Source organism: Salarias fasciatus, chromosome 11, assembly GCF_902148845.1.
Source record: "Salarias fasciatus chromosome 11, fSalaFa1.1, whole genome shotgun sequence".
NCBI classification, from domain to species: domain Eukaryota; kingdom Metazoa; phylum Chordata; class Actinopteri; order Blenniiformes; family Blenniidae; genus Salarias; species Salarias fasciatus.
This window is the reverse complement of record NC_043755.1, coordinates 804,347-830,718: the sequence shown is the minus strand read 5'-3', so window position 1 is coordinate 830,718 and position 26,372 is coordinate 804,347. Positions and strand designations below refer to the sequence as shown.

Genomic DNA, 26,372 nt, shown 5'->3' with positions numbered 1-26,372 from the left:
ATTCTGTCTGTTATTTGAATTTCATTAATAATTCACACGGGGGAATGAGTTTAGGATCTCTCTATTACACGCTATCCTTGCCGGTTCAATAATGCATGATTATAGTTTTTCAAGGTAGCATAGATTTTGTAAGATTTGTCCAAAGGGCTGGTGTCCATTGGAAGTATAGCGCCGCTTTTATCACTGCAGCTGGAGGCTTTTTCCCAGAAACGGTTGAGGCAGTTGAAGCGAATCGAGGCGACGTTTGATTTGATTCGTATTTAGGCCTAAATGAGACGCTCCGTGTGAAGAAAACACACAGGATAGTTTGACCTCACACATCAGAAGCAGAAGTATTTTATTGATAGGCGCCATCAGAAGCATTTTGGATGAGGAAACGTATCTGGTGTGTGGTACGAAAAACACAAAGTAAACAAACAAAAAACATTATAATAATGCACTGCGAAATATTCTTGAATGAAAATAAGTAGAAACAGAATGATAAGAATAGCAACTGTTAGAATTCTGAAACTGGAAAATTACTGAAAATTACTTATTTAAAATAACACAAAGTTATAAGAATATGTTTTTCAATGAATAAATTCAAGTTTGATCCAAGGGTTCGTTTCGGAAAAATGCAAAATTTCAACATGCAAAATGTGCACATCAGCTTTCTAATGTATCCTTTTATTACTATTGACATGATAACTTAATAAATTTTTCCATGCACGATTCTTAACAGAATTAAACAGAAATGTGTATGTTACTGGTTGAAAGAGAAAAGTTTTCATGATTATTTACATGAATTTAGTGCAAATATGTGCTTCATTTTGAAATTGTGGACATTTCTTAAAATTTAATCATTTGTTTATTTCTTATTATTTCCCCTCATAAATTATTTGAATCGGCATTAATTAACCTGAATGAACTAACAACTGTTAAATCTGTCTCTTGTATGCAAACGAACCAGGTTTGTCATCAGGATTGTTTGTTGTGTCGGTGTTTTCTTGTCTTGTACTTTTCAACGTCAAAAAGAGAAAACAGTTGAAATGCTTGCGTGACAAATTTTATTATGTGATGGAGCTTCTCTTCCTGTATGATCCAGATCTATTCATTCTACTGCGACTTTAGTGAAACTGAATGTTAAACTGAAACTTGAATTAACAATTAAAAAAAAAAAAACAAAAAAACCAACAGCCCCTAAGTGGGAAGCAACAGAGAGATGTGGGGGAGTTTGTTGATGAAATTCAGGGGTCATACTCCCCCCCTCACTGTCTCTCCTTCCCTCCTCTTCATTTCTCTCATTCTATCCATCTTCTGTATTTGCACCTTGGGGTGATTACAGGGTAAAGGTGTGAAGATTTGACACTCGGCAGATAGATTCATTTACTGCCACTGCCGGACCTGGAGGTGATAATGAGGTCGAGGATTAAAAGCAGACAATCAGTCGGCCGGTGACGAGGGGCGACCCCCCCCACCCCCCCACCCCAACCCCCCCATCGCCACTCCTCCTCGACCGCCTTGTTAAAATACACCGGCCCCCCTTTTTTTCAATCTTTCTCTTTCTCTTTTTTTTTTTTTTTTTGCTGATCTCTCATGTAATTACACGCTAATCTCTTGACTCTGAGGGAAAGAGACAAATAGTGCGAGAAGGAGGTTTGTTCAGTTCCACTGCGAAGCTTCCTTCTCTGACTCTGTTCATTATCTCACCACGAGGAGACACTTTATGATTCCTAACAAGCTTTAAAGTAGTGAAACTCTCGTCTCTCAACGTGAATCCTCCAGTTTCCCAACAGTTCAGACAGAGAACGTATTCCAGGTTAATTGGTGTTGATTCGGTTGTCTCAGTTAGGATGCGCTCCAGACCTGCATGACCCTAATTCCAACAAAATAGAAGATAGATGGATGGATGGATGAACTCCATCCTTTTGGGATCAGTTTATATCTAAAATAGGAACATCGATTTCACATAGCGGAGCAAACATATTGAGCCGACTGTTAATGCCTTCTGCAAACTTAGTCTTTCCTTCATTTCTCTGCCACTCATTTAAGACCCTGTATAACGTGTGTTAAATCGCTAACACTGATATGTTGTGTTTCCAGTTTGCACCATTGAAATCCTGTTGGCACAGATAAAATCTGCTGAAAATAATACCACATTCCTGTTAATGGCTTCTGTTTTTTTGACATGTTATCAAACCTATTGAAGCCATACACAAATTTAATTTGGATTTCTCAGTAAAAAAAAAAGAAAATGTGCAAGCTTGGTGATTGGATGTACAACACAGAGAATATTTTACAATAAAATTCACAATCGAATGTTGTCGGGAGCCGGCAAATGAAAATAACAGCAACTTCTCTGCTAGAAATGTAAAACACATAAATATATCTGACATCTGGTCTTCATTCATTTCCTTAAACTCTTTCCAGTTTTTCCACAACAATTAATAAACAGACCCGATAATCCAGATCTGATACTCAGCGTTTGTTGATTATTTTTCACACATCTGTATGAATAATGTCGTTTTTACACCTGTGCACAAATTTTTTAGTAAATCAAACCAAAACAGTCCACTGTGCAAAACTTATCTGCTTCAGCTTCATGCTCGTCCCCTAATTTACACGAGTGTTGGGCGAGTTACTCTAAATTAGTCCTGGAATCCAGCTACTCGTCATTTATTTGAAAGGTGAAGTTACTGAGTCAGTTTTAATTGGCTGTCTTGTGAAGTCCGAATAGAGAAAAACACACACTGTGTTATCAGCTGAGGCGTCAGCTCTGCGTTGGTCAGGTGAAGGAAATATATATCTGTATCTATTTTTATCATATAGATCAGCTCATAGCATGATCAGAATACCCGGTCAAACTGTAGGAAACATTTCAAATGTCTTCACATTTCCACATCTGTGTGCTAATCCTGATCACCTGAGCTGGCTCAACAGCACATAAATACAGACTAAAGTGCTCCCCTGAGGATCAAATCAATGTATTGGAGTTAATGTCTTGATTGATTCTCTGACAGGCCGGTTTAGGTCTGCAGGCCGTAAGTTTGACACCCCTCGTTAAAATGATAGCTAAATGATAACTTAAAAAAAGAAAAAGGTTGAATAGGAACATTTGGAACATTTCGTATGAACGTGGAGAGTTTACACCTTTCAAGTGTAGAAAAACGCCTCTGATCAGAAACATCAGGATAATTCATGTTTGAACTTTCATCTTTCGCTGCAATACAAACCAAAACTCAGATTTATTAAAGCAAAGTTCAAACAAAGTGCTTTTTCTGTTCATACACCAGTAAAAACTTGAACGATCTGTACTGATTTAAATGGGATTGTACTGTAAATGAAGCAGTTATGATAACTACAACCATAAACACACACAGATGATGGTATTTAGCTAATTAATAATAATAAAAGTAATGTGGTTCAGGTGGTGGAGTGGATTTCCTTCCAAACAGAATCCTGGTGGTTAGATCCCCTTGTCTACTCTGTATTTTGAAGTGCTCTTGGGCACGACACTGAACCCTAACTTGAGTGATAATGCCGAGGCCATGTATTCGTTCCCCACTCGTTTCATTATCGGCTGTCTGAATCCCACAAAAGATCATCAGTTTCAAGAATTTACACGTTTGAGTTGAAGATGCACTTCTGCTTTGTATTTCGCTGACTCACAGCAGGTGTCTTCCTTCAGGAGCCAGCGTTTCATCTTCATTTGGGTTTTTTTTGCAGACATAATTGGCCTCTGTTGTCGAGTCTTCGGCACTAATCAGCCTCACGGATCTGCAGGAGAAAACATCTGATTTGGGACGTTGGAGCCGCGGCGTCAGTGTTTGTTTCTTCTGCAGCCTCCGCCGTGGCACTTTGATGCTCCCGTGATATTTGCTCTGCATACACGGAGCTATTTTTGGTCCCGAGACATCTAACACCGTCAGGCCGCTCCTCCGGAGCCCCTCCGCCCCGGCGCGGCCCCCCGCCCCCCGCCGTGCTGGGTAACCATCCCCAGTTAACCTTTCCTGAAGGCGCAGGGAAGCCCGGGCATGAAGCGCTCTTTAGCATAATGAGTATGTTCATCAAAGCGCTGCGATGTGCCGCATTCGCCAACACACACACACACGCACGCACGCACGCACGCACGCACGCACACCAACACCACCCATGCTGGTGTGTGCGCATGCCAGCGAGGGCGCGTGTGTGTGATTCCTGCTGTGCTGGGAACGAGGCCACAGGTGATGGCGCTCTATATTACACATGCACAGACTCTCATTTACACACACACACAGACACACACACAGAACACACACGACGCGGACCTCAGTAGCGGCTGCCCTCAGACCTCATTTGAGGATGAAATCGTTTATATGACCAAAGTGTCATTTATAATTAATGACCACTTGTGTGTAATTTAGAAGGATCTCACCTGTGGCCCTGTCTCCTGCTCAGTGGGAAAACACACACTCTCAAACACACACACACACACACACACACACACTGCAAATTTCGAAGACAAACTGATCATTTTTGTAATAATTTAACAGATTCACTTCAAACTGAGCTGGATCACACTCTCACCCGCTGTATAACTATTTTACGAAAACACACTTTAAACTTTTCTCATTAATTAACGGCGCTGCTCTGTTAAGTTTATTCAAGACAGTTCTCAGATTTGAAGCCTTCACCAACAAATGAGATTCGATTTCCTGCTCTTAAACTATGGTGGTGCTTGTTTTTAATTGTTCCACACCTTTAATAAAGCTCTAATTTAAATATTTGATAAAGTCACATGAGCGTCTTAACAACTCACTCATCCTGCAAATTTAGGCAGCTGGAGTTTAACTCTGCGACGTCACCTTCTCCCGTGTCCGCTTCGTGTTTCTCTTCAGCCCCGCTTCATGGAAAACGCTCTATTTTCTTTGGTAATTTGCAGTTTTCACAGTATTTCACAGATTCGAGGACGCAGGGAAAAGTGGTCTTGGTGGACGGCGGTTAGAGTAGATGAAGGCGGCAGGGAGTGTAAAGGAAGAGTAAAAATACTGATGTTTGTGTGTATTGAGTGTTAAAAAAAGGTTAAATGTTTATTTACCTCTAATTAATTAATTCATATTGGATTTTCCTTTATTAGTCCCACTGCAGATGGCGTTGGAGTAAAGGTGAGACAGCGACAAAAACAGAACAGATGTACAGAAAATAAATTAATTATATGAAATATACACACATCAGGAAGTAGTACGCAACATTCAAATCCATTACCGTTCATTCATACAGCACCGTTAAAAACAGTCATTTCATAATCAATGCACAATATGGATGTGTAGAAATATGCTACATGACATAATATAACAGTAAAACAATTCTGATAAATATACCCATTTTGAGACATGAATATTTGACTTAGTGGATGGCATTGGATGATAAATTCACAACAAAAACACAAACGGCAGTATATTGTAAAATAATATATTGCAAGAAAGCATAAAAAACAGAATTGAATTGAATAACATATTCATTATATATGTAAGTAGTTACAGTACATCCATGGTAAAGTACAGACATTGTATAAACAGAATAAAATGGTATAATATGCATAATTATGCAATATATTGTAAAATAGAGAGGACAGTGCGAGTCCATTACAGGTTTTACACAAAAGAGAAAATCACACAGACACACACTGACACAATCCAGAGTCACCACGAAGAGAAAGTCCCTGTAACTGCATGGAATCCCTGCAGAACATGCAAACTCCACACAGAAAGGCACCGGCTTGACCTCTGCTCTCGTCAGTCATTAATGAAGAATTGGAAATTAAAAGAAAAAAAAAGATTTATCAAGATTTCACTCAGTTCCAAGTATTTATTTGTTCCAAAAAGTTGTATTTTATCGATTTATCCTCATCTTCAGTAAGAAAACAACACACAGCTTGGAGTCACTGCAGCGGGAAAAGAGAGAAATACATTTTTCAGGCCGGTCGCTGCGTCTCTGACGGCAAGACGCTGCGGCTGGGGTCGTTTCTCAAGCTGCCAGCCGGAGTCGGGGCGCTCCAGGCGGTGTCATGTTAAACAAAACAGAGCATTGATGCAATGCACAAAGAGTTGGTTATGTCAATGCGATATTTATCACCTCTGATCAAGAAGAAATTAGTGTGAAAATAAGGTCGTAGATCATTGTGGGTTAGATTAAGTGTCAGAGGGAGAGAGGAAAAAAAAAAATCAATGGCCGAGTGGCTGGCGTTCAGTGTGGCCGGTGAAAAGTGCACCGAGAGGTGCTGTGGCCCCGGGAAAGCGACGCTACGCTGAAGCTCATTGCTTCTGACATCCTGTAATCTGGCGAGCAGGCCGGGGCAGCCTGATGAACACGGCGGTATCGCTCAGATTCACGCTGTTTGAGCTGCATTTGTCTTTGCCTTTGCACAGCTCACCTGTCGCGAAGGGGAGGCTGGGGACGGTGGCGACATGGGTCAGCTGTGAAGCTTCCAATCTATCAAGTCAGAATTCACTTAATCCGCTGTGATCGTGCTCAGCGTCGTCCACAAGTGTCAAACATGTGGTCTGCTGGGAGAAATGGGCCGCTTCTACCACTTCTGCTTTCATATCTCTGCTTGTGCCTCGGGATCATTTAGAGCATTCTGTTTTCTTTCTCTTGGTCTCAGTTTGTATTTGTCTTGTTCAGTTTTGCTTTTTTGCGATTTGTTTGTGCAAATGAACGACACCTCGGCGCCTCTGGAAACCCGAGCCTTTGTTTTTCCTTCCTTCGGCTGATGTTGGTGCTGCACACCGCTAAAGTTGTCACTGCGGTGCGCTTTGCATCGATACGCTGAGGGTTCGATCACAGCAGAGGCCTCGCCATCGCCGCACATGCAGCACTGCTGACCCTACATGTGCAACACCCCTCCCCGCCCCCGTTTTGAATACACAAATCGCTCCCTCTCGCAACATAACCAACGCACTTCTAAGACGTCCTGGATGCGTGCGGCGGCTTAACGTCAGCCAGAAGTCTAAGTAAATGGCCAGTTTATGTTCACTTTTATTATACTTACCATAAAGTAAGGTCCTCTTAATCTACCTTAAAAGTATCATCTCACTCAAACGGACTCCCCATTAATCCTGAAACGAGCTGGAGGCTGGTGAAGATGCTCCTGGGAGTCAGTCACACGACTCCAGGGTTTGGCAGATAACAAACGACAATCCGATCCAGCCAATGAGATGCTCTTAATTACCTAATGAACGGGGACATGAGGTGATTTGTTGCCATGGAGCGCTTGTTAGGTTAAGTGGTGGGAATCGACAGGACGGTCAGATGTTTTGTCTTAGTGTATCTCGTCTTGGAGAAGCCTCCGTTTGGGTCTGGTGGGGCCACTTTTACCAGTCGCACCACTCTCCATGAGAAGACTGCGGATTTGACCTCGCAATTCTACATAAAAAGTAGTTTTGCTTGGTTGAATGTGAATAATAACAGAATGCAGTTGTCTATAAGTTGAATATACCATATGGAGCGTGTCAGATGTGGAAGCAGACTTTTCACATTTTCATGGAAAACTATTGCATTCTTTTTTATTTACTCTCAGCAGAGCTAAACAACTGTTTTGGAACAAGGCTTGTTTAAGCGCTACAGCTGCATTCAAATGATATTGTCTCATCAAAATACACACAGCCTTTCTGAGTGTTTGCTGTTCTTTTGAATTCATGCATCCTCTGTGTGTAAAAACAAACAACCAGGTTTGAAGCTCGTGGTCCCTGGTTCACTGGTTTTCCTTGTTTGGACCACTTTTGATCGATATTGACCGGAAACCGGATCGGCAGTTTTGGAGTTTTATATTTTTCAGTACCTTACTGATCCTGTCCGTCCGATTTCTTGTTAACCGGAGCTCCACCTGTTTGGCTCATTGTACCTGAACACAACATGTGATCTGTCCAAAGCTTCGCTCTCATTAACCTACCAGCAAAGCAGCAGCACGAGCAAAAAGCAACACCGACCGTCCCCTCTGCTGGCTTCATTTCCTTCGTCTGCCGCGGGGTTTGAATATGCTTTCCAGAGTGTCCACCTTCATTTGTTTATGTGCAAACTTGTGCAGGCTTGTGTTCATGTGCTCTCTCGGGTGGCCCCCGCCCGCCCGCCGCCCCTCCTCCTCCTCCTCCACGGCGGAGCTCAGAGGCTCCTGATGACGAGGGCGGTGATGCTGCTGGTGGAGGAGATGCAGGGGTGCGTTGTTGTGTGAAGCCTCTCCTCTCAGCACGGCCCTGGGCCCTCCTGCCTCGTCCCCCCTCCCTCTGCTATTGACCATGTTGCACATTATAAATCAAGCGCGAGTCGCTCTACCTTGCAAGTACCCTAATGAAAGCTCATTTATAAAGTGGCTAAATGGTCCTGACAAAAGTCCTAATGAGGAAATCAATAATTCAGTGATTGTTACTCTGCTTATACTAATACGTCCCTCTTGTCGTGCTTTGATTCCAGCTAAGAGAAGGCCATTTTTTACTCTGCTCAGTTCTCATGTGTCAGCTTTTTTTTTCTCATCTTTTCTTGAATTGAAAAGATTAATTACTCGCTGTTGTCTGTTTTTTTGTCTGTTTTTTTTTTTTGCAAGATCAAAGGTAGTCTTTATGAAAAAAGAAAGATAAAGCTCAGCATCGTTTATTGTGAATATAATCTGAGATTTGGTGGAGGTTTTTTTGTCTTCTTTAATTGAAGTGAGTTTGCATGTCTGTGAATAATTGGAGTGTGAATCGATTCATCAAGCTGTTTAACTGTATTAATAGCAAACACTCATGTCTTTATGATCACTTCAGCGAGTTGAGGGGTGCGAGTAACTGATTCAAACAAAACGCAGGTTTCCAGACCATTTTTGGACTGTGGGAGGAAGTTCGACCACAGTGAGAACATGCAAACTTCACGAGGAAAAGGCTTCCAAGTCTCACTCAGACTCAAACCGGGGAACTTGTGATTGATTCCAGAGTAGTAACCGCTACCCCACCTGTAGTGAGTGAGCACAGGTTTCTACAAAGCAAAACTAGTTATTTTAAATTCTTAGCCTGTAATTGACTCTGTGTGGTGAGACATTTCTAGAAACAAATTGGTTAATATCGGTCAATAATAGTGATTGTCACATTTAAATGGCATAAATAGGTAAATAAATCTCATTGAGACATTTGTGAATAAACATGTCTTGATTCAGTTTATCTGCAAACATATTTACTGTTAAAGGTCCTTGAGGTTTTCTGCTGTTTTGTGTATTCTTCTGCGTTTCGTTCTCAAAAACAAGTCAGGTAGAGGATTGATGGATGGACAATGAAGTCAAAACAAACAACAAAGCAACAACCTGCATATGCACATTGAGAACCTGCAGACTCCAGGCAGAAAGCCCTCCAAGCTTTGAGTTAAAACAGGGATATTTTTTGGGAAAATTGTTTTTTGAAACTGTGAGAGCACTCTTTGACCTGATTGGACATCAAAATGAAAAAGTACAGCAACAAATTGGAGTAGCGTTAAATGTAGAGATGTACCAGTTGGAGCCTTTCTATTTGGAGGTTGTGTGTTCTTAAACTGGTCTCACGTTAAAAAATGGAACATGGTTTAAAATGGTTTAATATTACAATGTTATGGTCGATTTCTACACAGTGTCTTATTACAGTTCAAAGGTGATGATCTAAAAATTGATCAATGTTCGTGCAACATTTCTTTCATGTCTTCTTATGTTTAAAAATGATTTTGAGCCATTTATTTAAGTATTTAACTGTGATGTGTCAGGATAACAAGTTAATTTAATTTTCTCTTCAGTTCAGCAGTTTCCAGACGACATTTGTTCTGATTGCAGATTTACACGTTACTGCGGTACTTTTCCAATAAATCACATAAATAATGAGAGATTGAGAGTAAATATTCAGTCACTCAGAGTGCTGTAATGTTTTGCTCTCATGGCCATGAGAGAGGGAGCCTGGCAGTACGGAGACAGATGGTGACTCACCCCTGCAAGGTCATTGATCATCAGCCTGGGCTCCGGGAGTGTGTGTGCTGTAGGAAGCCCGGGGAGCAGCACCCCAGTCCTCTGTTAATTGCCGGGGCAGGTAGATTACCCTCTTCTGCCCCTCCCTGGGCCTTAACGTTGGGCACGGGCGCCCAGCCGCCGCCCCCGCGCGCTCCCTCAGCTGCCTCTTTAACTGGCTTCAGATTCATCTTTATGCTTCAATTTGTGATTAATGACGCACATTATGCATTCTTCGGAGATTAATGACGGCGTGATTTTTGGTCAGCGGTAAACACTGGAGGTGTATTTCCTGTGTAGATGAGAAGATCCTTTTTTCAAGTGCGAATCAAACAAAAGCGGGGCCCTTTATGGAGTTTGATTCTCTTTTATATAGGCTCAGCTTATAGGAAACCAGAGACAAAGTGCACCAGCTTCACATTTTGATGTGAAGAAAACAGGTTTCCTTTTTTCCTTCTTGCTCCCTTTGCAGTTCCTGTTTGTCTTGTCTCTCTCTTTTTTTTCCCCCTGCCAGAACAAAGAATAAGCTGTGGTACTTTGAGTTCGGCACTTCGGAGACTTTTTCGGCCACATGTAAGAAGCTGCACGACTTTCTGGAGGTGGAGGTAAATCAAACTCAGTACTTTGTGGAGACTTTTATCGGAAACATTTTAGGAAAAACCACCCACTCCTGTAAAGCCGCTTCTTCATAGCTCAGCTGTCATATTCATTCAGGTGAGAGCAGGTAAGAATATTGCGGCGTTATTCCATAAATAGGACACATTTCTACCTGTTCCAGCATCAGACAGAGTGCTGATGTGTGAAGGCTATCTGTGCACCTTCCCTCCCTCTTCTCACAGAGCCTCAGTTCAACACGCAGGTAATTAGCCCTACATGACCCTGCTGTGTGTGATATTGAGTGATAATGAAGATGGCGTCTATACAATTCATCTTCCCCCCTCTAAGAACTCTCCACACAATGCAGAGGTCTGCATTAATTAGTGCTGCCAAGTATCTCCACCACTGAGGCAGTATGAAGGCGAAGCGGTGTTATGAACGCCCCCGATTAAGAATAATACAGGTTTATAGTATTACTGGGATAAGAAGAGAAAACTGTGGACTGCAATGAAGAGGGTTCTCTTTTTATATTGCCCTCTGTTCTACCTAATGAGGTCAAATTGAAAGGAATGGGTTTTCTACACGAAAAGCCTTCACCACAATCAAAACAACTGAGTTTGCTTGTTCAGAAACCAAGATGTTATCGTAGCATAGTGGTATAATAAAGTAGTATCAGGAGGAGGATTGACTCACTAGTTTGAGCTGAAAATGCTCCTGTGTTCTGATGTACTTGGTATTTTTTTGCTTTTCCTTTGAGCATAAATTAGCAAAATTCTACCTTATTTATATTTTTCTGATCGCTTCACGAACAGGAACAATGAGTTGCAACCACGGTGACAACAGGCATAATTTTAGACCAGATTAAAGCCCCATTTACACGACCATGTTTTCAATTGGAAACATTTTTCAGTTTTAAGGATATTTTTCAAAATGTTGCCATGTAAATGCAAATGTTTTCAGAAATGAAAATGCAAAAGTGATGCGTTTTCAGTTGAAGTGTCATTTGAATGAGGCTGAAACAAACAATAAGACAGATTTATGTTCACAGTCAGACTTCAGCTGCTCAATACCAGGAACATACAGAAATCTGAGTCTGATTAAAGATGTTATTAACCTGTGATTGACTCCCATTTTCGTTTCTCTGATTCAAAAGTGCGACGGTGTTACTCTGGACCTCTCCAGCATCTCCTTGGAAGGCATCGCAATTCTCAACATTCCCAGCATGCACGGCGGCTCCAACCTTTGGGGCGAGAGCAAGAAGAGGAGGGGCAACCGCAAGGGAGGCAAAAAGGGCACCGACAAGAGGACGCCGGTGCTCGACCCCAAAGAACTCATGTTTGCAGTTCAGGGTAAGTTTAGCCGTTTTGTTTCTAACAGGAATTAGAATTATGTTCACTTTGCTTTAATGACGATATACTCACAGGCAAACTTTGCTAAGGTATCACATGTCTGTGCTCTGAGCTTCTCATCACTGTCAAATAGAGAAATTTATATAATTTATTATTTATTTTTTATGCAAAATTTATTTTAGGCTCACTTAAGTGTGCAGACTCTTTGTGCAGACTCTCTCCAGACTCTCCTCTGCATTTGACTTAAAATTAAAAAGGAAATACAAACCCTATAGTTCCACAGGGTTCTGTATTAGGACCCTTACTTTTCACATCCCTGCAGCAGCACTATCTGCTGCAGATTTTTTCAACAAGCTGAACATTAAAAACAGAGCTGCTTCATACTGCCATAGCTAAAATACTGCAAATAATTAACTGTTGTACTGAATTTCTGTTGTATCATGAATGACAAACTGCGGCAGAGATAATATCAGAATTCATTGAATAATGTCTGCTTTAACCACGCATATTGATAATTCACAGTTGTGATGGTATTGAAGCCAATCTTTGTACTTGTGTCAAACTTGTGCAAAACTCACACATTGGCCCAGTGTTGATGATAGAGTGATTTATTTTAAATCTCTCCTGAGAGTCTCTCATTACTGACTAAATGTGGTAATAAGATGTGTTTTTAAAAAAAAATCCACCGAGAGAAGTTTTAAATGCATATCTTAACACATGGCAACATTACTCCTGACCATATTTATATGATGTTTCAAGTGAAAATGCATCATTTTTGCACTTTTGTTTCAGACAAGTTTCACTTTTGCAGGTTAATGTTCTGAAAATGATGCCTGTTTACACGGAAACGGCAGAAATGCTGAAACTGATGTAGTTAGCATGCCAGACCACAAGTTGGCGATGTTGGTTGTTTATGTAATGAAACCAAACACACCTGCATGAATAGCATAATGCACTCTAATCATTCAGAATGATGAGTATGTGGCCATTCGGAGTCACACCAGTAGGCCGTCGTTGTTATTTTCCATCTACATATACATAATAACTATTTCCTGCGGTGTAAATGAGCAGCAGCAGTGTTTTCAGCGGCGAAGAGCAATGACGTCGTGTAAACAGTTTCCCACAATGCAACCCAAGTTTTTGCTTTTTGACTTGAGATAGCATGGTCAATTTGCACAACTGGGGGCAGTTTGTTTGGAGTTTGGGAGGGAAAAACCTGCACTCTGACCTAAATAAATAAAATAAACACCCGCTGTGACGTCTCTGGCTTCATCAGAGGCTTTTATTCTGAGTTAAAACCTGCTGTGAATGAAGTCTCTGTCCAGCCCTCCTGTAATGTTTGTCATGCAGTCTTTGTCCCGAGTCGCACCCTCACCGTGTGTGAGGCTCTTTTCTCTCTCTCACACACACACAGGCACACACACACTCTGTGTCCTTGCTGCCATCCAGCAGATCAAAGCCTCAACTTTGGACCAAACTTTTTCAGGCCCCATTAATATTTCACCGATGACAAGGCGAATCACAGCCAGCAGGTTTTGTTTGCAAAGAAGAGGTACAATCATGTCACTGTTTGGAACTGTCAGCGGCGTGTTAATGGTCGCGCGCAGGCATCAGAGGACAGGCGCGGTTAATGGGAGCAGACGGCGGCGGGCCGGTGGGCATGCCCCCGAATCCATTTACGTCAAAAGGAAGCTGGTCAATGGGAATATGTGAATGAATGAAACCGAATGAGTCAGCTGCTGAAATGGTGTGAACCACTTCAGCAGCCTATTAGAAAAAAAAAAGGAGAAAAAATCATTCAGAAAGCTGCAAGTGAAATAAATGCTGAAAAATCATTTAATCGATGGAAAAGATCTGACATTTAGAGATTTCAACGAGAAAGGAAAGATGAGCGTCAGTGTTTAAAGATGTGATTACAGAGGAAAAGAGGCATTAATGCATTAATGCTGGGTGATGCTTTCGCCTTTCCTCATACATTACCAGAGGCAGCCTGGAATGAATGTATGTATGATTTATCCTCCACTTTATAAGAAATTACCAGCTGAAGTTACGTTCTCTCCATCAGCTGCACTTTACCTTCACTCCTCCAGGACTCATTCCAAACGGATCTCAAATATTATATATATAGTTTCATCTGAGTTTTAGTTTTTTTTTATTTCAAATGTTGGTGATATATCACCAGTATTAACATTATTGAGCACCAGATCCTGAAACTGTGCATGGAGATCAGCCTCTCTGCACCCCAAACACCACATAAATATAATGTTTAATATGAAGTGCTGCATGATAAGATGCTGAAGCGCTTTCAAAATGTGATGAGAGCACAATGTGGCACAGAGGAGGGCAGACTGTGAAGGAGATAGTTGATCAATTCAAAGCCCATCCTTGCTATGACGAACACTCCATTAATCCCTGAATAAAAATCAATCACCTCTGTGTTTGTGGCTGGAAAAAAAAAAAACAGGGTACATTTAAAACCTGGGAAGGCACTTAGAGAGAGAGAGAGAGAGTGTGTCTGTGTGTAGCCTCAGAGCAGAGTTGGGCATCATAAGGCCCGAGGACCAGATGTGGCCCTTTAGCTCTGCATAATCGGTCCTCAAGGCATCACTGGTGAACCAACTCTGAGAAGAAGCGACACAGAATAACAGTCTCTCATACAAATTGTGTAAAAAAGAAAGAAAAGACAGATAATTCTAATCGAGCAAAACTCAAGTCAACTTGTGTCTCGGCCTTTTTTCATGTCTCATTTTGGAAAAATGACCTTCTCACCTAGTCTTACTGTCTTACCGATCCTGTCTTATGGGGACCAGGATGCTGAGCCCCACAATTTTTAACATGTTTTGATTTTTCAACGACATTTTTTCTCATCCTGAAGTTGCAACTCAGTTAAAGGGATACTTCAACATTTTGGCAAATTGGCCCATTTAGCGCAATTCCTTAGTCATTTCGAACAGCATGCTTACTTTTTTTGTGAGGGCGAACTGTTGTTTATTCAGAGGTGAGTCGGGGAAGGTCTTCGAGATGGACACAATGGAAGTGGATGGTATTTTTGTTCCCCCTCATCAAACTCATCAAATACAAAATCCAACAACCCCAAAACACTTTGGTGGACACGTTATAATCCGCACATTCACTACGCTGTGAAACACCAGCAAATAATATTGTAGCGTTACGACATTGAAGCAAATACTGGGAACTACTTTTTCTTTTGAGATCACTACGCCCAGACGCCATGTTTAGTAAGTAGTTCCGTCTTAGCAATCTTCGCATAAACAACTCAATCTCGTAATTTTGCATTAATATTTCACAGCGTAGTGAATGTGCGGATTATAACGTGTCCACCAAAGTGTTTTAGGGTTGTTGGATTTTGTATTTGATGAGTTTGACGAGGGGGAACAAAAATACCATCCACTTCCATTGTGTCCGTCCCGAAAACCTTCCCCGACTCACCTCTGAATAAACAACAGCTCGCCCTCACAAAAAACGTAAGTATGCTGTTCGAAATGACTAAGGACTAAATGGGCCAATTTGCCAAAATGTTGAAGTATCGCTTTAAAGCAGGATTGAGGGTCGGACATAGTGAACGCTGGAAATCTTTCATGTCATCGAACATCGGGTACAGATATGGTCTTTTATTATTCCATTTGTTGGACACTGTGGTTTAAAAAGAGAAGGTGTAATTGATGAATACAATTTCGGGTAGCATAAGATAATACTTTATTGATCACAAATGAGAAAATTAAGTCAGCACAGCAGCTCTATTATACAAAAAAATATTAAAAACTGAGAAATATTGAAATATTATGTATTTGTGAAAAAATGTGAACTCTTCAGGGATAAATGGAGAAATTGTCTGATTATGTTGGACCAGTGGTTATTTTTGAAGGACCAGTGTTAAAGATCTGTGTGTGCGCGCGTATGTGTGCATGTGTGCGTTGGGTTTATGTGAGAAAGTTCTGGTGAAAGGTTTCCTCAAGGTGAGCAGCATAACAGAGCAACAGAATGACGTAGAGGTAAACACCGGAGTGCATTTGCCTCGTGGGGGCACGGGTGGGCACCAAGCACAGATCAAACTGTTGGCAGGGATCATTTTTTTTGTGAGCTGGAGTGTGTGTGTGTGTTTGTGTGTGTGTGTGTGTGGACGGGCGGCTGGTTGGTGGGTGGCTGGGGGATAAAAAAACCCTGACCTTTCGGGAGCTGTTAAATCGTCCCGCTGGTGACGCCAGGAGACAAGCCCCTCAGGTGGAAGGGAATGGCTGCAGAGTGAATTATTTAGAATGGGACTGAGGTTTTTTTTGCGGGGGGGCGGGTGAGCAGGTGGGGGTGGGGGGGAGGCATGTGTGGGTGGAGGAGCTTGACGCTTGGGACTGATCCCTCGTGACAAGCCCCATGAAGCTTTCATTGGCGGAGCGGCCTCCCTCCTCCCGCCGCCACTCCTCCTTAGTTCCCCCTCCAGCTGACGGGCTGCTGGTGCCGCTCCGCTCCGTCACTGTCGCCCCGCCGTCGCTCTGCCCTCGGCCTGTCGCTCCACATGCGTCAGCGGAGCCACCGGCCTCGACAGGTTACCGGCTCGACGGTGACAAGGACGCCGTCTCCGATCCCACAGTGCGACGGAAAGACGCGGCTCAGATTCAAGCTGCAGTGCTCATTCAGATTGTTGTCTCGTCTATTTCTGTCTTCGTCACAAACTGATTTCATGTTGATTCTAGGTTGGAATTATATTTGGCTGCAGGCTGATTGTAAATAAGTCAGCCTTTTTCTTTTATTGACAGAAAGGCGGATTCTTCTTTTTTTTCTGGGGAGAAACAAATTTTCTTTCTATATTTGGCAGTTGTTTTTTTTTTTTTTTTGTTATTACTTTTGAGCCTCTAATGGGAACAAATAATGGTCGGTGATTCAGAGCAAACTCACCATTGGGTGAAACCAAATTAGTCCGATTTTCATTCATGTATCCTCACTGTGGGGTGAAAGTGAAAATAACACAAGTCGGGTTTTTTAGGCCATTTTGAGTTGATTTTTAAATGAAGGGATAATAAAGAGTTTTACAGTTGAGCTCTTTGACCTGTAAATCAACATTTTGTGGGTTTTTTTGAAGGATTTGAAAAGTAAGCATTGAATTATTGTGTGTAAATGAATCTATCATAAGTAAAACAGCAACATTAGGCACAACGACGGGACGTCCAACAGGCCCATGTCCTTTCAGAGTGAATTCTTTAAAAAATATTTTTAAATAAATGATAAACCTTTAATGTAATTCTGTGACTTAAAGGAATTAAATGTTGACTTTTAAGTTGATTTTTAAGACTTTGTAATGTCTCATGAACATTTTCTATCGGGAGGTCTTCAAACCCCCCCCCCCCCCCCGATCTTTGCCCCCAGTTTGGAATCACCGGTACAGATCGTGTGAATAAACTCAGCCTTTAGCTCAGATGTGGCTGTTACTCAGCTCTCTTTCAAATATTTTCAAGACTGCAAGAGTATACTGACTGGCTGTTATCATTTCAGTGTTTCAGGAATTACAGTCAGGGAAAAAAAATATCCTGATCTCACAAAACCAAAAACTCATCCAAGTAGCCCGTTTCTAAAGTTGAAGATTCGTTTTGGCGATGGAGTCAACATAGGACATGTGATACATGGAACATCAGAACATGATGATTTAAATCAAACTGTTCGAAATATCAAACCTGTGCGTTGAACACTACAATGAAAAGTCTTTGGAAAAACATTTCCAGAGTGTTGTTTCACTTTTTTAAACTGATCCAATTACAGGTGGGTGGAGTTGATGAGTATTGCTGAAACCAGACACAAGGAGGCTAAACTGTCCTCGTTTTTCTGTCAGTTTTAGAAGCAAAATGAGTTTGTGCAGGTTGATTCAACCCTCTGTCCATGTTCGAGACTGCTTTACTGAATTCAGGGTGACTGTGGACGAAAGCAGGACCCGCCCTGCTCAGGCCGGTCCATTCCAGGACGACTTGGGGAAACAGAGTTGGTCTCAGAAGCTGGTTTTTTGGGGAAATTCATGGAAAAATAGGGAGAACATACAAATTCCACTGATTTTTTTTTTTAACTATGGGTTGGAAGAGCTATCCTCGATGCCTCTCATTTCAAAAATAGTGCATTCTAAAGTTGAAGTTTGGACATCCTCCTCATTACGTTGGGAACTCGGCCACTTTTCGCTGTGTTTGTTCTCAAAACGCCGGTCGCACAGAGCCAGGGCAGCCCGTGACCTCCGGCCTCTATGTTCTCTCACAAAGTGAGTGTTCCTAGGATACCGGCCGTCTGCAGCCCCGGGGAAACAGAGAATTCCTATCGCCGCGGCGACGCCGTCCATCATGCGTGTCAGCGCCGGCCTGTGTGCGCCGTTTGCGGCGACGTGAGAAGTCGCGGTGGGGGTTGGCGGTTTAAAGCCCGGTGTCAGGGGGGTCAACCTGCTGTGGACTGTATGTACACACACTCTCTTCCAACTCCGACCCTGGAAAGCACCGCGCTCCAGATCGGGTCGGACGCGTGTCCGTCAGCGCGCTGACAGCCCGGCGGCGGCGGCGACAACATCTCACCGCCACCGCGGCAGCACTACCTGCAGGAAACACGCTCGCACGCACGCACGCACCCAGCGCCTTAAAAATGGGTCCTGGTTTCAATTAGTGCCTGCGTGCGCCCAGCAGCGAGGCAGCAGCTCCTTAATTTGCGGAGGGACGAGTCGATGGAGAGTCGGCGGCGGCGCGGGCCGCTGGAACAGATGGGCCCCGCATGACACTGGGCTTCCAGCAGGGGCAAAATCAATGCTCCCAACTGAAAAACACACCAGAAATTAATAATTATATTATCACAAGATTGCTTTGCATTGCCGGTGCAATCTAATTAATAGCTGTTTTGTTTGTAGCATGTTGCCGTTTCTCTTTTTTTAAACGGTGAATATTAAGCGTTGCAGACGGCTGAAGTGAGGAGCGTCACATGCGCCGTCTCTCGTTCCTCCTCACCTCCTTCTCACTTTCTCCTCTCCTCTCTCACTTGCTTTATACATTTCTTTCATCCCTCATTTGTCTTCTCACTTCCTGCAGACGTCGCTTTCTTTTGTTTGCATTCAACTTTTAAAATAACATCTCCAGCGTTTAAAAAGTAACAGCGAATGCGAACGTATTTAGTCATCCTCACACGTTTAGCAGTGAAAGTGCGACTTGCAAAGCAACAGACACCCTTTTTCCTTGAATTTTATTGCATTTGCAGTAAAAACACAATTGAAGATTTGACGAAGTTTCTTTCTCCAGACTTGTCTGACCAGCTCCTGGAGGTGGTGGGTCTGGAAGGCGCCATGGAGATGGGTCAGATCTACACGGGCCTGAAGAGCGCCGGGAGACGTCTGGCTCAGTGCTCCTCTGTGACCATCAGGTCGGTGTTTGGAGGGCGGGACTGACCCGACCCCACCTGCAGGATTAGACAAAGCTGAAACACTTCATTTCATTTCATGGGCTCACCTGATTCCTTCTCTCTTACAGAACCAGTAAGTCTCTGCCCATGCAGATTGACGGCGAGCCCTGGATGCAGACTCCCTGCACTGTAAGTCATTGAATGCGCTCACTGTCTTGGTTTTGACTGGTTTTCATCGTTTGTATTAGATAATCTGACTTTGCTTAGCAGTAACTTTACCCCCTGCAGCTAAACGACTGAAACGACTTCCATGTTTATTCCATTTCTTCTACCTCACAGCAAAAAACAGATTATATGACTAAACACTTCGGCTTAACTATACTCTTCAAGAAACTTATCCCACATACAAATTAAGTTATCAACATACAATTTTTATCTTAAAATAACCTCCAACACCAGACTGTTGACATTTCCTTGTATTCTGCTGAACACAAACGACCCACGAAGGGTTAACTGGGGCTTCTGAAGCCACAGCTAAATGAGAAAGTTCCTTACTATGTGGCACCATTGACAGCATCCTGATCAACCATTCAATCAATCAATCAAACTTTATTTAAAGAGCAACTTTCATGCAGATTAATTCAGTTCGAAGTGCCTCCCGGATGAGTGACAGGCTGCTGATAAGACAACACGAGTGAGGACAACAAAATCCAAGTCAGTACAATCCAGGCTCCGTAGGGAAGAGAAAGAGTTAGTTCTTTTGCCTTTATTTTTTGCTGTGTGTGTTTTAATTATGTGAAATTTAAAAAAAAAAGGTACATGAATGAGGAAAGCTGAGTGTATCAACACTAAAGGGAAGAGCGTTGAAGAGATCAATTCTAAGACGGGTAAATAATTCTTATTATTATGATTTCTTACACCACTATGATGCAGCTCTCTTGCTGGATAAAGGGTTAATAAAATCCTCATAAAGCCAGTCATGTAATTTGCTCAGCGTCTCCTTCTCTAACATGCGCCCCGGTAAGTGTTTGCTCTCTGTCCGCGTCATCCCGTCCTCCAAACGAAGCCCCTCAGTTTGTGGTGATTACGGTTGTGTTTAGCTTTAATTAGACTGCCACTGCAGATGAAGTGCAGCTGAGATTTACATATGGATCGGCGGGGAAAAGCTTTAAAAAGCCGGTGCATGACAAAACAAGTAGCCCGCAAGTGCTCTCGTAACTCTGCAGAACAAAGTTGGGATCTGACAATCCATAATTGTGCCGCAGTGGTTTTCTGTTTTCCACCTCGCGCCGAGCCGGCCGTACTGTACGTCAGAGCTGAATCTGATTCCAGTCATCCTGTTAAAAACACCGCAGTTCAAATGGGATGTTATTCCACTAATTATTAACAACAACAACTATGCAAATGCATCTGGGTTCCTCCTGCATGCATAACGTATTTAACACCATCGAGCCATTTGCATCTCGAAGCGACATATGACATGAATCTCTGTCTCTGATAACTGGGTCTGAAGTAACTGACACAAACTTTAACTGGAATTTAACTGCTCATGCAATTTAAGTGATTTTCTCTGTTTAGATATTATTGAATCCCAAATGATTACAGTGCAGAGAGGTCCCTCTAATCCTTTGACAAATGTCTGAGATTATCATTTGTCTATAAGGGAATTAAAATGCGTCGTCCATTAATTTGCAGATGGCTGTACTCATCACATTTCGACTTATTTCTAAATTTGAAGCACAGAACGCTTCATTAAATCGTCCGGTTGAGACCTTGAGACGGTGCTGTGCTCTCCCTCCCTTTGCTTCGTAAAGGCGTCTTTTACTCACCAGGTCACGTGACCGACGTTTAACTGTGCCAGCATGTTTGATTACACACAAAACTAGAGCAAGACGCCATGTGACAGTTTCCATGAAGACACTCAGGGTGTCCACCTGATCGCAAACGCCACAAATTCCAGAACAGCCACGTTCAATAATGTAATAATGTGAGGAAAAAAGAAAAAAAAAACATGAATTTAATAGAACAGATATTTAAACATATATTTTGCATTAATGCACAAATCGTACGGAAATGAGGGTAGATTTTATTTTTGTAACAGTGAAACTTGAAAATTAACTTTTAAAGGACCATGCATTTGTGGGATGAACAGCAGTCTGTGAGGTCTTTAAAAAAAAAAAAAGGTTAATGTATGTTGCTATGGTTGATATGCTCATTCAGATTTATTTATTTATTGATGTGCGTGGATTCCTCCCATCCGTTTTATATGATACGGATGATACTTGTATGTGACGTAAATTTTTTCCCATAATTCCATTAGAGCATTTTAATTTCCACAACTTTTACATTTGTTGCACATACGTATACACACACAACACTCTTTTTTAAATTCCTGAGGTAAGGTATGATTCACAGTATTGAAAAATATGGTATCTCATCAACATGTCAGCAGAAGGTCTGATTCGTCCCTTGATGATTTGGATTTTTTGTTTGCCATCCAAGGTTTATCAGAAAGTTCAATCACCTCTAATGACGTCAAGAAGCTCACAGAGCATCGAACTTGTGAAAGTCTTGTGGATGCAGATGGCTGTATTTCCTCTCCCCATTACTGCGTTCAGACTGGAACAATGTGATTCCACCCGACAGCTGATGCTTGGTTTTTGTCGCAAATCCATCTACAACTTAGAGAAGAAGTGGCTTTGAAGCAGAATATAGTGACACATGATGAAAACCCAAACTTGACTTTAATCCACAACTATATACGTTACCATTTGTTATCTGAGTCACGAACCGCAGGGATTCCCAAAGTTTGTTATGGTAAAGACTTTCAAATACACATTTATAAGCCAACAGGCCTCCTCTTGACATGCCCCATATGGACACGGGGCCATATGGGAGCGTTTCGCTGCTGTTGGCACATTGCTGGGATAAATTCTGTTTGATGAACTGTGGCTGGAAATGCCATCATTTATTTGGGATGAATTGTTCAATAACACTGAAGAACTTGGAGCTGAAAGTCAAAAGTCAGTTGACAGTTAATTTCCTGTAATCTACGTTCATCATTTTGACTTGCTTTTTTTTTTTTTTTTCTTTTTGCTCCTGTTTCTTTTTTTTTTCTTAATATTTTTTCCAATTTGATGTTGATCTAATTGGAAAATGTTATTATGGTTTATTCATGGTTAAATAATAAACATGTTGATGTCAAACTAATTTAATAGGATCCTGCCTAAAGTGGTCACGCGTTTGATTCTCATGTGTTTGTGAGTGATCCGTTAAGAACGACCCCATGAGTCACATCAGGTACAAACAGCAGCATTCAAATGATTGTTTGTCACAATTTACACCAAACACTTCTTGTTTGTGGCCCCTGAACCAGAATGTGTTTGACTGAACCCATCCTGACCATAGTTAACCTCGACTCTGCATACTGAGGAGCGGTGGGCTGCTACGACAGGCGGTAGAGGTCAAAGGTCTCGCACCGGGAACGTCAATGTTAACCTCTCAGCAGTGGGAATTGAACCTGCAAACTTCTGTTTTCATATACACTGAACTTGTGGACCGCCCACTGCAGAAATGCTTTTGGCATAAAATCCTCCAGGTGCTTTATTTGATTTGGAACATAATCAAAAGCCCATCAATCAATGGTTCTCACCATTTTTAGTCTTAATATTTGTTGTCTTCGTGCAGTTTCATGACAGAAACAAAAAACAGCACCCACTAGTGGCCCAAAATGAAAACTAGATCATTTCAGTGTTTCCATCATTTCCGTGTAAACAGACATGGTTTTGAAAATGCTGCAAAAAGGCCCAACTTTTCTGAAGCAAAAGCAAAAGAAGCTTTTTCACTTGAAATGTTGTGTAAATGAGACCTGATGGACCGAATTCTGTAGTAACTATGTGGTTAATGGCTGTCAGGCAATAAAAGTTTGTTTTACATTTCATTGTCTTTTAATAGATTGACAATCGTTGGCGTGAAACTCCATTTGTCCATGACGTGGACAAAATTGTTGGTACCCTTTGTTTAATGAAAGAAAAATTCACAGTGGTCAGAGAAACAACTTGAATCTGACGAAAGAAATAAAAAAAAATTCTATGAAATCTAACTAATGAAAGTCAGGCATCGCTTTTCAACCATGCTTCAACAGAATTATTTTAAAAAATAAACTGAAGAAACAGGCCTGGACAAAAATGATGGTACCCCTAGAAAAGATTGAAAATGATGTGACCAAAGGGACATGTCAATCCGAGGTGTGTCCACTAATTAGCATCACAGGTGTCTCCAATCTTGTAATCAGTCAGTGGCTCATATAGAGGGCGACAGGTCGTCACATGAAGTGTACCACACTCAACATGGACCAGAGGAAGCAAAGGAAAGAGTTGTCTCAGGAGATTAGAAAGAAAATTATAGACAAGCATGTTAAAGGTGAAGGCTATAAGACCATCTCCAAGCAGTTTGATGTTCCTGTGACTACAGTTGTACATAATCTACATATTATTCAGAAATGCAAGATTCGTGGGACTGTAGCCAACCTTCCTGGACGTGGCCGCAGGAGGAAAATTGATGACAAATCAAAGAGAAGGATAATACGACTGGTAACAAAAGAGCCCAGAAAAACTTCTAAACAGATTAAAGGTGAACTTCAAGCTCACGGAACATCAGTGTCAGACCGCACCATCCGTCCTTGTTTGAACCAAAGTGGACCTCAAGGAAGACGACCAAGGAGGACACTATTGTTTAAAACAAATCATAAAAAAGTCAGACTGGACTTTGCCAAACTACATGTTGACAAGCCACACAGCTTCTGGGAGAATGTCCTGTGGACAGATGAGACAAAAATAGAAGTTTCACAGAAGGAAAAATGAAGCATATCAAGAAAAGAACACTGTCCCTACTGTGAGACATGGAGGAGGCTCTGTTTGGTTCTGGGGCTGCTTTGCTGCATCTGGCACAGGGTGTCTTGAATATGTGCAGGGTGCAATGAAATCTCAAGACTATCAAGGGATTCCAGAGAGAAATGTGCTGCCAGTGTCCGAAAGCTTGGTGTCAGTCGCAGGTCAGGGGTCTTGCAACAGGACAATGACCCAAAGCACACAGCTAAAAACACCCAAGAACGGCTAAGAGGAAAACATTGCAATATTCTCAGTGGCCTTCTACGAGCCCTGACCTAAATCCTATCCAACATCTTTGGAAGGAGCTGAAACATGCCGTCTGGAAAAAGGCACCCTTCCAATCTGAGGCAGCTGGAGCATTTTGCTCATGAGGAGTGGGTCAGAATACCTGCAGCAAGGTGCAGAAGTCCCATTGACAGTTACAGGAATCGTTTGATTGCAGTGATCGCCTGAAAAGGTTGTGCAACTAAATATTAGGTCCATCATTTAAGTCCAGGCCTGTTTCATGAGTTTATTTATTTATTTTTAATTATGTTGAAGCATGGTTGAAAAGTAATGCCTGACTTTCATTGGTTCAATTTCATAGATTTTTAAATTTATTACTACTTTTGTCAGATTCAAGTTGTTTCCACTGTGAATTTTTCTTTCATTAAACGAAGGGCACCAACAATTTTGTCCTCGTCTGTATCTTATTGTTTCACCATGATTTCTGCCACCATATTTACTAAAAACGAGGCATGTTCCCTGTGGTGGCACATAGGGTTAAGTGTTGATCTGGAGTCTATTAACGATTGATCTCAGGAAATGATGCATGCTGGGAAATATCCACGCTAATATTGGAAATGCACCAAAATGAGTCGAAGATATGAACATATAGGAAAAAAAATCTAATATCGCATCACTGATTTACTTGTTATGCAAATGAGCACACTGTGCTCCAGCATGTCGTGCTGTGATTCGTCCTGTTTTCTTCTCTCCAATGCCAGATCGAGATCGTCCACAAGAACCAAGCCCCCATGCTGATGGGGCCGCCGCAGGGCCGCAGCTTCTTCTCCTCCGTCATCAGGCGAACGCGCACCGAGAGCAAAGACTGATCCCTCCACCGACGCCCCAGGCCTCCGGGTCTTGACGAGCGCCCGCGGATCCGGGCGGTCCCGAGCCGACCCCGGCTCGGCCCGTCAGTGCAGCTAAAAGGGGATCCTCGATGTGTGTTTGATAGCCCAGCGATCAGTAGCAACCTGTAGGTCCAGTGTGTGTCGCCTGCAGCATGGAGATGTCACGGAGAAGCCCTCCACTCCCCCAAACCGCTCGTTTCCAGGACTGTCATCCACAGTGTGTGGTGTTAGTTTAGCCCCATGAATACTGAAGCTGTTTCTGGAAGTCCACCTCTCTTCTTATTATTATTATTTTTTGCTCTTGTGCTCTGTGCCACGTGGAACAAACCCACCAATGAATGTGTGGTTTTTGTTTTTTGTTTTTTCCAGTGATATTCTATTTATTTATTTATTCACATTTTGCTGCTATTGATGTTTTCTAATCTATATATAAATATATATATTGTTAATATTATTTTTTGTATTTGCATACTGGTGATGCATGATGGGCAGTGAAGGAGGCCGCAGCTGGCGACATATCTGGAGTCTGCAGCCGAGAAGCGAAGTGTCTTTGCTCAGCGTTTCTTTCCCCGCTTCTCTCACGAAGCGCCGCCGAGCCAGACGCTCGGATCCGCCTTCCCTCAGAGGAACGTTCTGCCGTGCTCCGCCAGTGGAAAGATTAGGAATGATTATTGATCGTCCATAAAAAATGCATGACACTCTTTGTTTTTATGTCGCACGAGAAGATTTCCAGACAGTTTTACCAACTGTGTGCACACTTTCTGTTGCATGAGTGACCGAGATCTGTTTTGACACTTATGGAAATTGATCCGTTTTGAGGTGGTTGTTAATTTTTCTTCTACCTTCTTGTTTGGAATTTGCATTGCTCGGTTTCTACGCATATCACCACTTATTGATGAAGATGTCTGCATTTCTATGAGATCCTGATGGAAGTCTTTACTACTGTTTACAGCCAAACTGTACGTGGGTGCGACAGCCGTATGGCGGCAGCCGCAAGAAGCTCTCTGACCTCCCGCGCTCATTGATTCGTTCCCATGTCGAGCGCTGAGTGTTTACAGTCCGCTGCGCATACAGGCGTACATTAACCAGTGAAAGTCTAAAT

General features: G+C 42.2%; 1 protein-coding gene across 1 annotated transcript in view; it reads left to right on the top strand.

The window, feature by feature from the left end:
- The window catches only part of dgkb (diacylglycerol kinase, beta), a 68,682-nt gene extending 43,122 nt beyond the window's left edge, over nucleotides 1–25,560 (top strand). The window contains exons 20-24 of the mRNA XM_030102043.1: nucleotides 10,467–10,557; nucleotides 11,703–11,898; nucleotides 19,167–19,287; nucleotides 19,395–19,455; nucleotides 25,142–25,560. Coding sequence (XP_029957903.1) covers nucleotides 10,467–10,557; nucleotides 11,703–11,898; nucleotides 19,167–19,287; nucleotides 19,395–19,455; nucleotides 25,142–25,249 — 577 coding nt within the window. The 3' untranslated portion in view covers nucleotides 25,250–25,560. The remainder of the gene's footprint in view (nucleotides 1–10,466; nucleotides 10,558–11,702; nucleotides 11,899–19,166; nucleotides 19,288–19,394; nucleotides 19,456–25,141) is intronic.
- Nucleotides 25,561–26,372: the final 812 nt, after the last annotated feature.